The sequence below is a fragment of the Sebastes umbrosus genome, chromosome 5 (genome assembly GCF_015220745.1).
Source record: "Sebastes umbrosus isolate fSebUmb1 chromosome 5, fSebUmb1.pri, whole genome shotgun sequence".
Taxonomy (NCBI): Eukaryota; Metazoa; Chordata; class Actinopteri; order Perciformes; family Sebastidae; genus Sebastes; species Sebastes umbrosus.
This window is the reverse complement of record NC_051273.1, coordinates 27,924,294-27,938,958: the sequence shown is the minus strand read 5'-3', so window position 1 is coordinate 27,938,958 and position 14,665 is coordinate 27,924,294. Positions and strand designations below refer to the sequence as shown.

The window sequence follows — 14,665 nt, the reverse complement described above, 5'->3', positions numbered from 1 at the left end:
GGGCAAGTAATGTAATCGGTGTATGCCTGAGCACAGTGTAACACAGATAACATCGATTACCGCGACAAGCCTACTCCCAACTCATCAAATACCACAGCTTGGTCAGTGGCCTTAAGCTTCAAACTATGACTCTTTAAGTACCCCTCTAGCACCAATTTTGGATGTGTCGGGGACTGCATGTCAATATATGCTAATTATAATACTTTCAAAATAAACTTCTGTTTTCACAGGAAGTTAGGTTTAGGCAACAAAACCACTTAGGGTTAGGAAAAGATCGTGGTTGACATTAACTTGAGATAACAACTCACGTGATTAATGACTGACGTGACTCATGGGACTAACGATATTAACGAGTCACGTGACTAACAACTGATGTGACAAAATAAGTAAATGGTAAATGGACTTGCATTTATATAGCGCTTTTCTAGTCTTCCAACCACTCAAAGCGCTTTACACTACATGTCAGCATTCACCCATTCACACACACATTCATACACTGATGGCAGAGGCTGCCATGCAAGGTGCCACCTTTGCCCATCAGAATCTAATCTAAATACTCATTCACACACCGAGGGCTAAGCCTTCAGGAGCAATTTAGGGTTAAGTGTCTTGCTCAAGGACACATCGACATGTGACCGGAGCAGCCGGGGATCAAACCACAACCTTCTGATTGGTGGACGACCTGCTCTACCCTCTGAGCCACAGCCGCCAACGTTGCCTTATAGTTTACCACGGGACATTAACAGCAGTCTCCTGGGTGAAAGTCCTGTGTTTTTTTTTTACCCATCCGCCACCCCTCTGACCCACCCTACGTAGACTTTCTCTCTCTTTACACTACATCAGTTGCTCTGACCGTTTAATAATGACGCGGGTGGGTTTACATTGGAGTTAGTTGAAAGCCTGGTGCATCACATACAGATGCTAAAGGGTGCCTCTGTGTGTCGGTATCAGACGCCGAGGGGCACTGACCAATCGTCGGTATTTGACATGTTGGGAGTGAGAACGGGTTGCTCTGATGGGTCGAAAGATAAATGTGATGCGTAATTATTACTTTGATTTGGTGCGTAATGCTTGGGGACATCATCCTCAAAACTCCACCTTTGAGGTACGTACTACATCTACATGGTGATCTCTCTGGTCACGGCCGTCCCGCCAGAGGAGTGCTGAGAGCGTGCTGCAAGTTGGGAGAGTGACTGGAAGGATTTTGGATGGAGCGCAGGGTTGATTTTTTTAAAAGCTGGAGTGCCACTTGATCTCCTGGTCCATCCAACACATCTTCATCCAAACTCGTTGCATACCGCTGCTTTATCCCGACCCTTGGCGTCACTTTATTTTTGCCATCAAAACCACTAAAGTTAGGTTTAGGAAAGAACTACATGGTTGGGTTTAAAACTACTTGTGCAGTGAAAATGACACTAAATTGTGAACTGGGGACACAAACGAACAGCTGATTAACGTGAACGTGTAAGAAAGCCTTGTGTTTGTTGGCCCATCCAACTCCCCTCCCACCTACCCTTAGTTTGTCTTTTTGTTCTTTAAACTATGTAAAGCAAATTAGGTTATTCTCAAAATTCCAAACAAACCAGTCCTTTAATGTCTGTAAGATGGGATGTGTGTGAGAAGTGAGGCCTGATAGAGTCAATATACCGGTGTATCATCAGCGTAAAAATGAAAGGAAATATTTTGCGAATTACTTGACCTGGAGGTAAGATGTAGATTGAAAACATAAAAGGGCCAATAATACACACACACACACACACACGCGCACACACACACACACACACACACACACACACACTAATGACATCAGAGACCTGGTGATTACCGTCCTTTGTATCACTGTGAGATTCTGAATGTAAATGATGGCGGCTCGGTAAAGGTTGCTGGAGGCGATCGGCGCCCTGCGATAATGACCCAGTTAAGACAGTGATTGAATTTAAATGACATTGCAGCCCCGTAAACTGTTGCCATTTAGGATCGAGGGTTACAATAATTAAAGTGCACGCTCAAATGGCACTCCAGCTCTTCTGCACATTACTGAACTGTAAAATGACACACTGTATTGCTTCATAAGAGAGCGCGTCGTGTTGCTATCTTGCTTGTATAAAGGAGGATTGTTCCATAAACCTGCAGGGCAGATATGACTGCGCTGGCTTGTGTCACAGTGAGGCTGCGCTGCCAGATCGAGATGTTCAGCTACACACACTCATTTGTTCCTGGTATAAACTATTAATGATGTACGAGTTTATGGGCCACCCAGTTTCAATAAATCTTAGAAATATTCAGGCTATTCTTAGTAAATTCTGCTCATGTACAGTTTTGTGTTGAGGGAGCACTGTGGATTTATCAGATAATCCTTAAAAAATTAGAGAACTTAGTTCAAATCTGCTGGAAAATAAGGAGGATATTTGACAAGAGGAGCCTCTGCCTTCAGTCATGCTGCTCATACAGTCTCATCCAAGCATATTAAGTCTGTCTTCTGTTAGGGACTGATGGGATTATTTGTCACAAACAACCTGGATTTACTGTATTAGGCAGTAGATCCCAAACCTGAGAGACGGAATCTCCAAAAGGGCTTACAAGATAATTACCAGTTTTGGAAACAAGACAAAACAAAACTCTGCTACACAAAATTATCATTATTTTTCAGACCTTTCTCTAACTTCTGCTTACACGTTATTACTATTCAGTTTAATCATGTATCAACAACTACGCAAGCTCTCTAAGCGGTCCTATGACGGTGGTTATCAACTCGGTAAATCAACCCAGGGTTTCTCAATCTGGCTATGAGTGCGTTCACATGAAAGGGGCGGGGTTTGCAGCATGTGACCAATCACAAACATGGCGAAGTCTACTGTCAGCAGAGCGGCATATTTTATAAACAAAGAGCAAACTATAATATTAGACAAATACGAAGAAGTTAAACACAGTAATCAGACTAAAAGTAACACAGTCGAAGCTGCCAAATGCAGGAAGGACAGCTGGTTAAAGAAAAAATTACCCATGTGTGAATGCGTAAATTAACAGACTTATTAATGTAACGGAACACTCAAAAGTCAGATATAGTCGGCTAGATAGGGCAGTGATATTATAATTTTTTTTTTAATATAATGTATGAATAGTGTACACAGCATTATGGCCTTTGACAAGGTTATAACTTTTGACTATTTCAGCCTTCTCTCAGCTGTGTCCTTGACTCCGGCAGTGTGAAGCGGACTTGAAAGCAAATGAAAAAAATATATAAACAAAATTCAAAGCGGTAAGCTGTCTTTCCTGCATTTGTCAGTGGATTATGAATTAAACTGTGCACTGAGCTCTGATTGGTCAGTAGGCGGTGCTTTCATACGAGTTGATCTCTTATCTCGAACATAACCTGCTCCGGAGCAGGTTAGGTGTTCAGCATGAGTTACCATGGCTATCTACCTCTGTAAGAAGTGAATCACTGTCGTAGGACTGAAACCCAGGGTTAACCCGGAGGTTACCTCGCTAACCCCAAATCCTGCTTTACAGGCCTCTGATCTCCTGGTTAAATGTCTGGTGTTTGTTGGGCTCACTCACCTCCCTTCCCACCCACCATAAGCGGCCTTTCTCGCTTTTTATGCTACGTCAAAAACTCTTACCTTAGCATTTATACGTGGATGCGTTTACATTGCAATCAGTACAGGATACACGGCGTACAAATGACATGCGGAAATCAAGAAAGGCGTACTTATTGCACGCTAAATGCCTTGCGCATTATTGTGGCATTTATACGCCTTTTCGTGCGAACAGGTTGGTGCAATACAAGATCAAACCGTAATTTGGGATAAAATATGTTTCCCCTTGAAACGAGAGGGGAATGCAGTTTAGTTGAATGGGAACATAATTTTGTAGGAGACAGGGTTGTTTTTAGGAGACCAGGTTTAAATAAGACAGAGCTTTTATTTCATCAAAGAATTCTCTCTTTTTACACTTTCATTTTGCTTAGTTTGAATTCAGAATAGAGACTCCCAACACACCAAAAAGAACTTTTTTAGTTCTCAACAACTGGTTCAATGAAGGAAAAACACATATACCCACTGAAGCAGTGGCGGCTGGTGGATTTTTTTTTGGGTAGGGCCAATCAATTTCAACAAACATCCTAGTACGATTCAATGCAAAAAAAGGTATCAAAAAGCGCTACTAGTGCTTGGCTGTTCCATTGTCATGCCGTTAAAATGGGCTGTGAGAGAAGAGAAGTGGAGAGAAGCGAGAGACGAGAAGACAAGATCACGCGAGAACTGACATGAGCCCTGACGAGAACAGAGAGAGACACACGTGAACGTGCGCGCGCACATCATGGGCCAAATCAGTTTGGCCCTCCCGGAAGTCTTTTTTACGGCGCTGATTGGATGAATTGTATGTCATTCATGCTTGTAATCATATATCTTTAATCAGTGATTGGCTGTACTGCTTATTAGACCCGCCTTCCTTGGGCCAAATCCATTTGGCCCCAGAAAGTGCACGTGCAGCAGAGCAGCTGAGAGGTGCACTAGCAGAGAGTTCAAGGAGGAAAGCAGATATTTGGCGCAGTTATCCTATTTTACAAATATTACGGGTATATTCCATAGGTCAAAAACACACATATTAACAATTTTTATAATTTTTATAATTTTTATAATTAATAATTTTATAATTTTTTTTTTTTTTTTTTGGTGGCTCAAGGTGGGTGGGGCCAGGCCCCGTGGCCCTCTATTGGCCGGCCGCCACTGCACTGAAGACACACACAGACTGACATATAGTCAACATCCACTTGACAGCTGTAGGGTAGGATGTCCTGCAACATCAGGCCAGGAGGTGTTTCTGTCCGATAGCAGTGAATGTCTCCTCTCGTGTTAATCCTGGACCCTGCGGCGCTGTGAGAGGATGAGGTCAAAGATCACGCTCACCTGCAGAGTCTCCATCTGTCCAACTGGCAGGTGTTCTACCTGTGATGGTTCACACATTTCTAAGCAAATACATAAATCAAGGAAATCAATTAGACGCATTCAAAGTAATTATAGGGATCATTCTCACTTGACAGCGTAATAGATACACTTTGTGCCCCGATAGCACATAATTAATGTAACTACAGGGTGGAGATGCGGCTGGAATCTATATTTTCTTGTGAATTCATACATCTTCTAAGATTATTGTAGGCCTATATGGGTCTGCAGGCTTCTGTCCTCCTCCTCTTCATGCTCTTCAGAGGGCGTGAAAGGAAGTGCACGGCAGAGGAGCCTTGACAGTAGATGTCGAGACTTTAAGAGGAAGTTGTTGAACTCCCACGTTGCAGCTGTCAGGGGTGCTGATTATCGTACAGAGGTTCATCACTGGAGGGGAACCACCAACTTCTACTGGGCATTTCACGCGGGGAGAGAGGTAGAGCAACGATAACAAGGATTTGATTAAACTCACATGAGCGTGAAGCGAAAGATGGACAAAATCGAAAACTCTGTAATCAACATTCAAACGCTGCTTGCTTGGCAAATAGTATTGATTTCAAAGGGTTTTTAATTTAAACTATGCTTTGTGCTCTATTCGTATGTTTCTGTACATCTGATTTTACTCCCAATAAATTATTACAGGAAAAAAAGCCTTCATTCATAAGCCTTTTCTTGCTACCAGGCTGTCTAAATACTGTAAATGTACTGCAGGTTATAGTGTTGTATAAAATACCTGCATACTTCTGGTATCAATGTCAGCGTGAACACTGTTACTGGCTGCCTACTAAGCCTTGTATCATCATTACTGCACTGACAAGTGTTTTCATGTGTGACTCTGGTGTCCTCTCTTCTTAGACAGAGGCCATCCACCCGGACTGCGCCCTGGTGGTTCAGCACATGAAGGCTCAGGAAGATTGTAACCAGAACCTCAAACAGGAGGAGAACAACCACTCCACCAGGACAGGTCTGTGTGTTTTCATCACGTTGCAGGCACAAAGATGTACACATATACTGTACGTATATAGTGGGGACCCATGTCCCATCTGGGGACAAACATCAGGTCCCCTCATGGATGAACACTCTCTCTAGTCCTAAAACTTGGTTTTAGAGGTAAGATTATACTAGAATGAATAGAAAGAATAGATTATTTAAGCTTTGGCAAAGGTTGGGGGATGGTTTGGGTTTGGTTATTTAGTGGTTTTGGTAAAGGTCAGGGTAACCCTCCAGAGAATTAAAGTGAGTCAATACATTGTCCTTACAAAACCAAGAAACCAAGAAGGTGTGTGTGTAAAGGGGAATCCCTTTGCTCTATGTACTTATTTTAGATGTGCTTTGACTTGACTGAGATGACATTTTGTAATATTCTTTTGGATTTTTGTAGATTTATATAAGAATCAATCTTGGTTTTGAATTTACCATCCTTGGTGAGCATTCAGAGGTTACATTCAAATTACAGAAATGTACCCTGAGGGCTGGTTCTCCTCTTCTTCATTTTCATCACCCGAACTGGCAGAATCAGCTGCGTAAATTAAAAAAAAAAAAAAGTTATATGAAGCACAAAGAAGTGAACGTTTCGTTCAACCACAGACAAAAAGAGAGCTCGGCTAATGCGTAAAAAACAGACAAAGAACTGCAAGCACCAAAAGAAGTCGCACATCCAAATCAATCAAAAAGGTCTTTTAATTAAATAATTACACACTTGAGTAAAATGCACAGACATCACTTCATAGTTGAGTTTTTTAAACCTGTCACCAACAATCATTTAATCTCCAGCAGGTGTATCAAGTGGCTATCTCTGGTGAGATAGGTGTCGTCAGAGTCGCCTCGTTGAAAGTCTCACATATCCCATTAAACCAACAATGAATTCATTCTACTAACACGTATTGTGTGTGTGTGTGTATCCAAAGTCTGATATATCATTATTCCTCTGTGCAGTAGAGCTCAATTCTTGTCCAAGGAACTATTAAAGACACATCGATGAGCCATACTGTTGCACTGGGTGTTCCTTCATTATAATCCGCCGCTGAAACTAGTTCCCAATAAATGCACTATTTCACGTTTGCAAAAAACTACAGTGGCCAGCTGTGTTAGGAAATTACTGAGCCTTTTTTAAAAATGGGGATTGTCAAATTTAACGCAATGCGTTAACACAAATTCATTTTAACGCCACTAATTTCTTTAACGCATTAATGCAATTTGCGATTTTTAGGTCGTAGCGGGCTCAGTTTTAAAGCTAGAGCGAAGATACTGGCATCATATGAAACTAGAAAACCCAAAGAATCCATTTGTACATACCACAAATGTGTGATTAATTTGCGATTAATCGCGATTACCTATGGACAATCATGCAATTAATTACTATTAAATATTTTAATCGATTGACGGCCCTATTGAGACACTAAAACTTTATTGTTGTTAATTTCATGTGATTTGTTGACAAGAAAAAATAAAGAACAACATCAAAGATCTTCTAAATAAGTGCACACACATGTACAAGCTACATATTATGTAACAGTATGTCTCTATACAACTCATATCCACAAAAAAAATATTATTTGCAATCAAGATAAATGGATGATTTTCAGATCAAAACCATTTCCCTAGATTTTTTTTAAAAATCTCAGCCGGTGTGTTGCTCCATCCTGACTTTTACTTTTGGAAAACCACCCTCTCTGTGGAGACACTTTCATTTGAGGGCCATCCTGAGTAGGTTTGAGTCATGTCATGTTGTAAAATGACATACATTCAGGACTAAATTTGACATGTTCTGAGGTTTGAGTTTGAAGGGAGATTATGGCAAATTACAGATTTTACAGTACTGCGCAAATTCAAATGTATCAAATGTAGTTACAGTCAGTAGATGTTGTTAAAATCTGACTATGTATATGTTTCACCTAGAATCATTACAGGCTGAAGGGTCACTTTTTCCATCCCCCTCCTCTTCACCTACTTCAGAGGTTGTTAAAGGGAGTGAACGGCGTCGGAGCTTCGACAGTAAATGTCAGGAGTTGAAGAAAAGAAATCAGGGAGCTCCCACGTTTCTGCCCAGGGAATTGATTATTACTGTATGGAGGCTCCTCATTAAAGGATAAGCACCGCCAACCTCTGGGTTACAGCCACTGGCAGTCTCAGAGAATCATTCCATTGTGATCTCATCTCATAGAAGAGAAACAACTCTTAATATCATGTTTATTGCTAAATACAAAATATGTCTAAATTCAACAAAAATATAATCTAATGGAAGAGGATATTTGGACCTCAACACTGAGAGAGCATAGTATGTCACATCAGTACTGAAATGTATTTTAGCGTTCATATAAACTCTGAAAAAAAAGTCTGGAAACTTGTGTTTGGTCAATTATTTCTACACAATATGCTTGGCGTTCAAGTGGTTAAGTCGTGAGAACACCGCTGCTAAGCAACGGCAATATTAACTTTACTGTCGGCGTCTAGATGCCACAGAGGCATAATGATAAAGGAAAAAGATGAGGCGGTTGGGAATATGAATATCGCCTCTATCCCTATCTCCTGAGACATATTATAAAATTACGAAGAAAAACAAAATCCGACTAAAATTACAATATATTTTCTTATTATGTACCATAAAATTAACTTCCATGTCCTCCCTGACAACGTTAACAAACACATCACAACTCGAGAACGCAAAGCTTTCAGAAACTTTCCACTTACGATGTTGTGAATACCACAAGAGGGGGGCGTTCATATGGACTCTACGGTAAACACGACCGCATTTGAAGGCACCAATAGACCTTTTCAAACTTGACAACATAAACATTATAAATGGGTCCCCTTTGTATTTCCTGTTGCAATGTTTGTTAATGCAGTAGCTGACAGGAAGTAAACTTGGACCAAAACTGTAGCAACAGAATGGCAATGAAAAGGTCTATTCTTTGGTGAAAATATGATGAGCCTTAACATTTGATCATCCATTTATGCAGTAAATAATAGTCACGACAGTAACACAAAACAAATGGAGGCTATAAAGCAGTTGACGGAGGAGGGATTCGTGCAGTTGGCGTAGCACGCTGCATCATCACACCGAGCACATCTGTTAAGTGTTGATTTATGAGCTCTTTTTTATTGAATTTGAGCTAATTATGAGTAAACAACACTGGCATGTCAAAAACAATTTGAAAGAACTACATTGACTTTAGCTTGGGTAATGTTCTACACTAGTAACTTCAAGCCCGTTCTAATTCGCAAAGTCAAGGGCCAAGGGTAACTACAGTGGTTTTGACCGCAAAAATAAAGTGACGCCAAGGGACGTGACAAAGTGGCGTTAAAATGACAAGTTGGGATGAGAACGTGTTGTAACTTCTCCTTTCAGCCAAGTAACAACACTTCCACATGAGAGCGTGGACTGTAAATAATTCAGGTGTTTTGGTTTGTGCTTGCATTTAGGGTCAGTTTTGTACATTATGCACAATCCACGTGTCATTATTAAAATACCATCTCAAATTAAACTATAGATCAAACCACACCTGCATGTGAAGCTCACCGCAGCACACACCGCAGGATGATGGATGCCTTCCTGTGGCTGTTGATTGCGTCTCTTTAATCAAAAGCATGGTGAGCACATTTGCTTCCTGTTTATCAAATAACCGTCCTTCGCTTGGCAGAGCAGCCAAAACAATCAAGGGAACTAATCAGGTGAGGAGATGCTGATACTGATTGGTCAACCTGGCCTGGCCCTGTTTCATGTGTGCAGCTCAGGTACGAGAGGAGTTAAAGTGAATCAGAAGAGATTCATCCATTATCCTCCATTCAAAGAATGCCTCAGAACAAAAAACAAACTCAGCCAGCGGAACAGCTTCAGAAGGGACCACACTTCGTTTCCCACCTGAGACGCTGCCTGACAGCATGTCGATTAAACCCGGAATATGAATTCTCTTTGTTTTGAAGTGTTTTTAGTTATGCAACTGGGTCATTCCAGGCAGGTGAGCTCGCCTCTCGCCTCGCTCCGTCTCTCCATTCTCCAAAGGGTTGTTATGAAAGCTATACGCACTCGGTGAGACAGTCGTCGGCTCGCCTGTGGGCTCGCCTGTGCACGACACAGCTGGTGTCGCTCAGAATTAATTGCATCATTTGTCACCCTTTCCTGTGATCATCCAAAGAAATAACGTGACAATTAGCGTTTGAAGCGGCAGGTATGAGCCGCTTCAAGCCCGGACTGAACGCCGACTGAAGTAGACTGAAGGCACCGCTTCACTTCTCCAGTCAGATTTTACAAAGCTGAGCGGTCAGATGGGAAAAATTGATTTTGCCAGAAAAGGCTCGGCTCCTCGAGGGAAATCTGAGCAGCAAAAAGACTAATCCCCATTAACATACACATACATGAACATTAAATCCTTGTTGAATCAACAATGCCACAGTCTGCTTATGATGTTGGCCTCAGCGTATCAGCGGAGTGATAGAGAGAAGTGTCAGAGTGGACGCTGATAGTCAGCCAGTAGCTAAGCAACTGAAGAATGAGCCAATGATAGCAAAGCATGAACCAAGCAGCCACTGTAAGAGTGACTTCAGCGCTCTGTCCCGAACTAACGCTATGCTCCGCTTGTAGCATTTTCATGCAGGTTATTGAGGAACAAAGTGTTTTATTCAGTAGGTGATTGATAAACTTGTAGAGGCTGGAACGTGCTGCTTTTTCTTAACATGTCAAACTCACGTCCTGACAGGAAGCTGGATTAACTAACTTGTTTAGAGATTTGGGAGGTGTGAGCACAGTGCAGAGCGGCGGCCATGAGCTAGCCAGTGGGACACACTCACATGCACTAAAAGCATGCTCTGTAAACAGAGCACAGAGAAACTTGGATTACAACACACTTCATTCTCTGCTCAGGTAGACATTACTTACTTAGTTGTTTGCTGCTATAGTAATACTTTGGATATCGTATAGAGCACTTATATGATTGAAACATAAAAAATGATAAGGTAAGTAAAATGAATACAATCTAAAAGACAATAAAGACAATGAAATGGAAAAGCAATAAAAGATGGAGATGGAGCTGGAGTGGGCTGCTCACCTGCAGAGATTGCCAGGTGAACAAAGGCTGGAGATATAACTGGACAAAAAACAAAACAAAACAAAACACATGCACATTTAGTGTTTGTTAGGCCACCTTTAATGATCTTAACACTCATGAATATTCAGGTGAGAAAAGGATCAAGTAGAGGTGGGAAGAAAGTGCATGCTAAAGTATTGTCATTGTACATTTTGTGCTGTATTTCCATTTTTAGGAGATTTAATGTTTCCTCAACTACATTTCAGAAGGAAGTAATGAACATTTGACTCTCATGTAGTTAATTTGCTTTTACATTAGAGAATAGCTTGTTAACGTCACTGACTGGATAAAACTCTCTTTTGACTGAAGAGCGCATGTGTAGATAACACATTCATTGTAGCCAGCATGCTCAGTGCCCTGGCCCTGCAGCAGAACACCTGAATGGAATGAAGCCCTGATTAATGTCATTGCTTTCACCTGTGTTTGGCCGACCACCTTGAGAAAGGCCTGAACTCTCCAAAATGTAAGAAAACTGGCTGGTTTTAATGCAGTTTAGACGCTATCTGATGGTTTGAATTTACTCAACTTATGAAAGAGCATGCAATCCTTTGACTTATTCGCCTCCATCAGTTTCCTAGTTTGTACAGTGAGCTTATCTTATAAAATTCACAGCAGCATGTTATTGAGATATGTTCATGCAAGGTCAGATTGTTGTTTAAATAGGCAAAAGCAAGGTGGTCTGATACTGGGAAATGGTAGCTAAGGGAGAGTAAGTCTTCACAGGAAACAACGTCCTTTTAGGAAATAAAGCTACTGGTTAGGTTTAGGAAAAGATCGTGGTATGGCTTAAAATAACTCCCGAAGTAGCTTAACTTAAGTACGTAAGTTATGTGACAAATACATTAACGTTGACTTCTGGTTTCACACGGGATACGAACGCCGGTCTCCTGGGCAAAAGTATTTTTTGACCCATCCATCCACCCCAACCTCCTCCCTTCACGGCGTTCGCTGCTCTTTATTACAAACAAATTGATTTTATGGGATATACACAAATTACAGTGCATTACTCTTCGTACGTTCAGTATAGCTACAAACAGTGTATGAGAACATCATGTTGACCAGTCAGGGGGTAAAAAGACTGGCTGGCTAGGTTCGCTTGTGGTCTAGTTGGGTCAGCTAACGAACAGTTGTCCTTGTCTACTCTCTTTTTTTTGCTGTGATGCTTTGTATTTCAGGAGGTCAGGCCAGCTAAAGCTGTTATCAGTTATGTGCACGTAGGCTATAGCTGTGTAACCTCATGTAGTGCAAAACTAGAGACCAAGTGATGAGATCACATCAGCCGCGATGCCAAATTGGGCCAGGGGGTGTACAGTGAGTGGGGTAATGGCCTCTTCCTCAATTTCTACCCCCCTACTTCCGGCTCCCTTGCTCAGAACACACCCATCCTTAAATTCAACCTTCATTTTGATTTATTGATGCTATTGCAGCCACAAAAATCTGTCTACAGACAGACACACTCACAAGGTGAAAACAATTCCAGCGACGCTGTCGCGCCTGGTAATGAACAGTGAAAGTTGTCAGGCCATGGACAATCTAATCTACATGAGTTTGAGATTAATACAGTTTGGTTTTTATTTTGGACACAGATTTTTTCCTTAAAATGTGTTATAGTTGTTGTTGTTTTGTGTCTCTTTCAGTGACATTCTGCAGGTAAAGCAGACCTCTTAAATGCTGCTGTTGGTTGAAAAACTGAAGCTGAACTGAGATCGGGGTCATTTTGCATCTCATTGTAGTCATTTGACTTTGATTATATCGGCATGTTAAAAAGCAGTTAATCACAGGCTCCAAGAACAACTCAGGGATTGTACTAAAACATAGAAACCACTGAGTCCTGAAGCATGAACTACCACAGTAACTGAGAAAAATGATCTGGTGGAGACTGGGAGGAAAGCCAGGGTTGATATACTGTGGAGCTGATGAGTAGATTGCTGACAGGTGTGTGCAGAGCAGGGAGCCAGAGAGCAGGTGACGAGCTCACTGATGTCAGGTGTGCAGGTAGACTGGACCCAGGTTGACGGCAGGACAGGAAGAGACAAACATACACACACACACACACACACACACACACAGATAACCCGAGGACATGGAAGACAAGAGGAGTGTGGAACACAGGGACTGGGAATCAAGCTGGAGTACAGCCACGGCCATGACACAGCAACTTCATACTCTGGTGCCCATGCCACGCCGGCCACCTCTCTGGCCCCGCCCCTGTTTGTGCCCCTGAATTTTCAATTTGAGAGCATAAATATGTAATTCATACATGTGAATTAACTTTGTTTTCCCCATTGAACCTGCAAGAATAAAATCATAGACATGTTGGAGTTTATTGCATTTACTTTTATTTCAAACAACGTGACTCAGCTATTTCTATAGTGGGGGAAAAATGGGATTGGTCCTATGTGGGATGTAAATGACTATATCGTGAACATCAAGGACAAATATTAATTCTCACATCATTTGTTTAAGTAGCTGACATGAGACTCGCTTTAGCGTTTCGCTTCTCCCGCGGCTCTCTCCCTCTCACCATGCTTCTCACACTCACTCTACTGGGCCAGTGTGTGTAGCGTATGAGCATGGACCTGCGTATTTGTGTTTTTGTGGCTCAAGGGAAGCAGGGAACTGGGAAAGCAACTAAGAACTGGCTTAAAAATAAAAGTGATCTACTGGTGAATTTCACATAAATGAAAATAAGTCAGTAGGTCAGTCTGTCAATAAAGAAATAAAACTAAATGAATAAATAATAATTAAAATAAATGATAATTTGAAAAACTACCGATTGCAAACTGTTTTTCCGAGAAAAATGTCATTTCAATTTTTCAATCCAAAAACCAATCTGACTTCAATATGACAGCACACCAACTCAGAGTATTCAGATTAGTTTGCTAGAATGATCACGATTGTACAGATCAAAGGGTTAAATAAAACAGTTATGTCATTTTAGAGAAAATATCAACATATCGAGATATATATTGCGATATAGCCTAAAAATATTGAGTTGTTATTTATAAGCCATATCAACCAGCCCTCGGGGAAAAGTAACACAAAACTATTAGAAAATTCTAAATTATAGATGTGGATGTTGAGTCATTGGTGTAATTCTACCAAGCTATTTCACTTGTTTTGCAACCATAAAAATCACTATTAATTTAGTTTGTTTCCATAAGCATAACTTTGTAGAAGGGACCATTTCACCACACGACTACTTTTGAATGCCGAGTACATTTTACTGCTAGTACCTGTTCACCTCATCGCAAGAAAAGATTGAGTAGTTGTTAATTTGAGGTGAAACGGGTTCGTTTAGGAATACAATTCACCTGCAAATCCCATTTCAGACTAATTCATCAGGATTCATCAAATGTGACTAAATGAGGAACGAACAGATGGGTGGAATGAAGAGAGGAGGCGAATGGTGATATGGCTCATGAAAGAGTGATTGGGAAATTATGAGGTTCCTAACCGCAATGTTACGAAAGGCTGCACAATTTGCAGTTAGTGTGGTTATATTTGCCTGTAATGGATAAAAAGAAGGACAGAAGTACAGCGGTAAAACAGACAAAAACACACTCTTACATTCACTTTGTGCCCTTTTGTCTTTCTTGAGTAATCAACAACTGTCCACTGGAGAGAGAGAGAGAGAGA

General features: G+C 41.2%; 1 protein-coding gene across 1 annotated transcript in view; it reads left to right on the top strand.

The window, feature by feature from the left end:
• ghrhrb (growth hormone releasing hormone receptor b) overlaps positions 1-14,665 on the top strand; it is a 54,685-nt gene that overhangs the window by 3,679 nt on the left and 36,341 nt on the right. Inside the window, exon 2 of the mRNA XM_037770066.1 lies at positions 5,799-5,907. Within this exon, the coding sequence (XP_037625994.1) occupies positions 5,799-5,907 (109 nt within the window). The remainder of the gene's footprint in view (positions 1-5,798; positions 5,908-14,665) is intronic.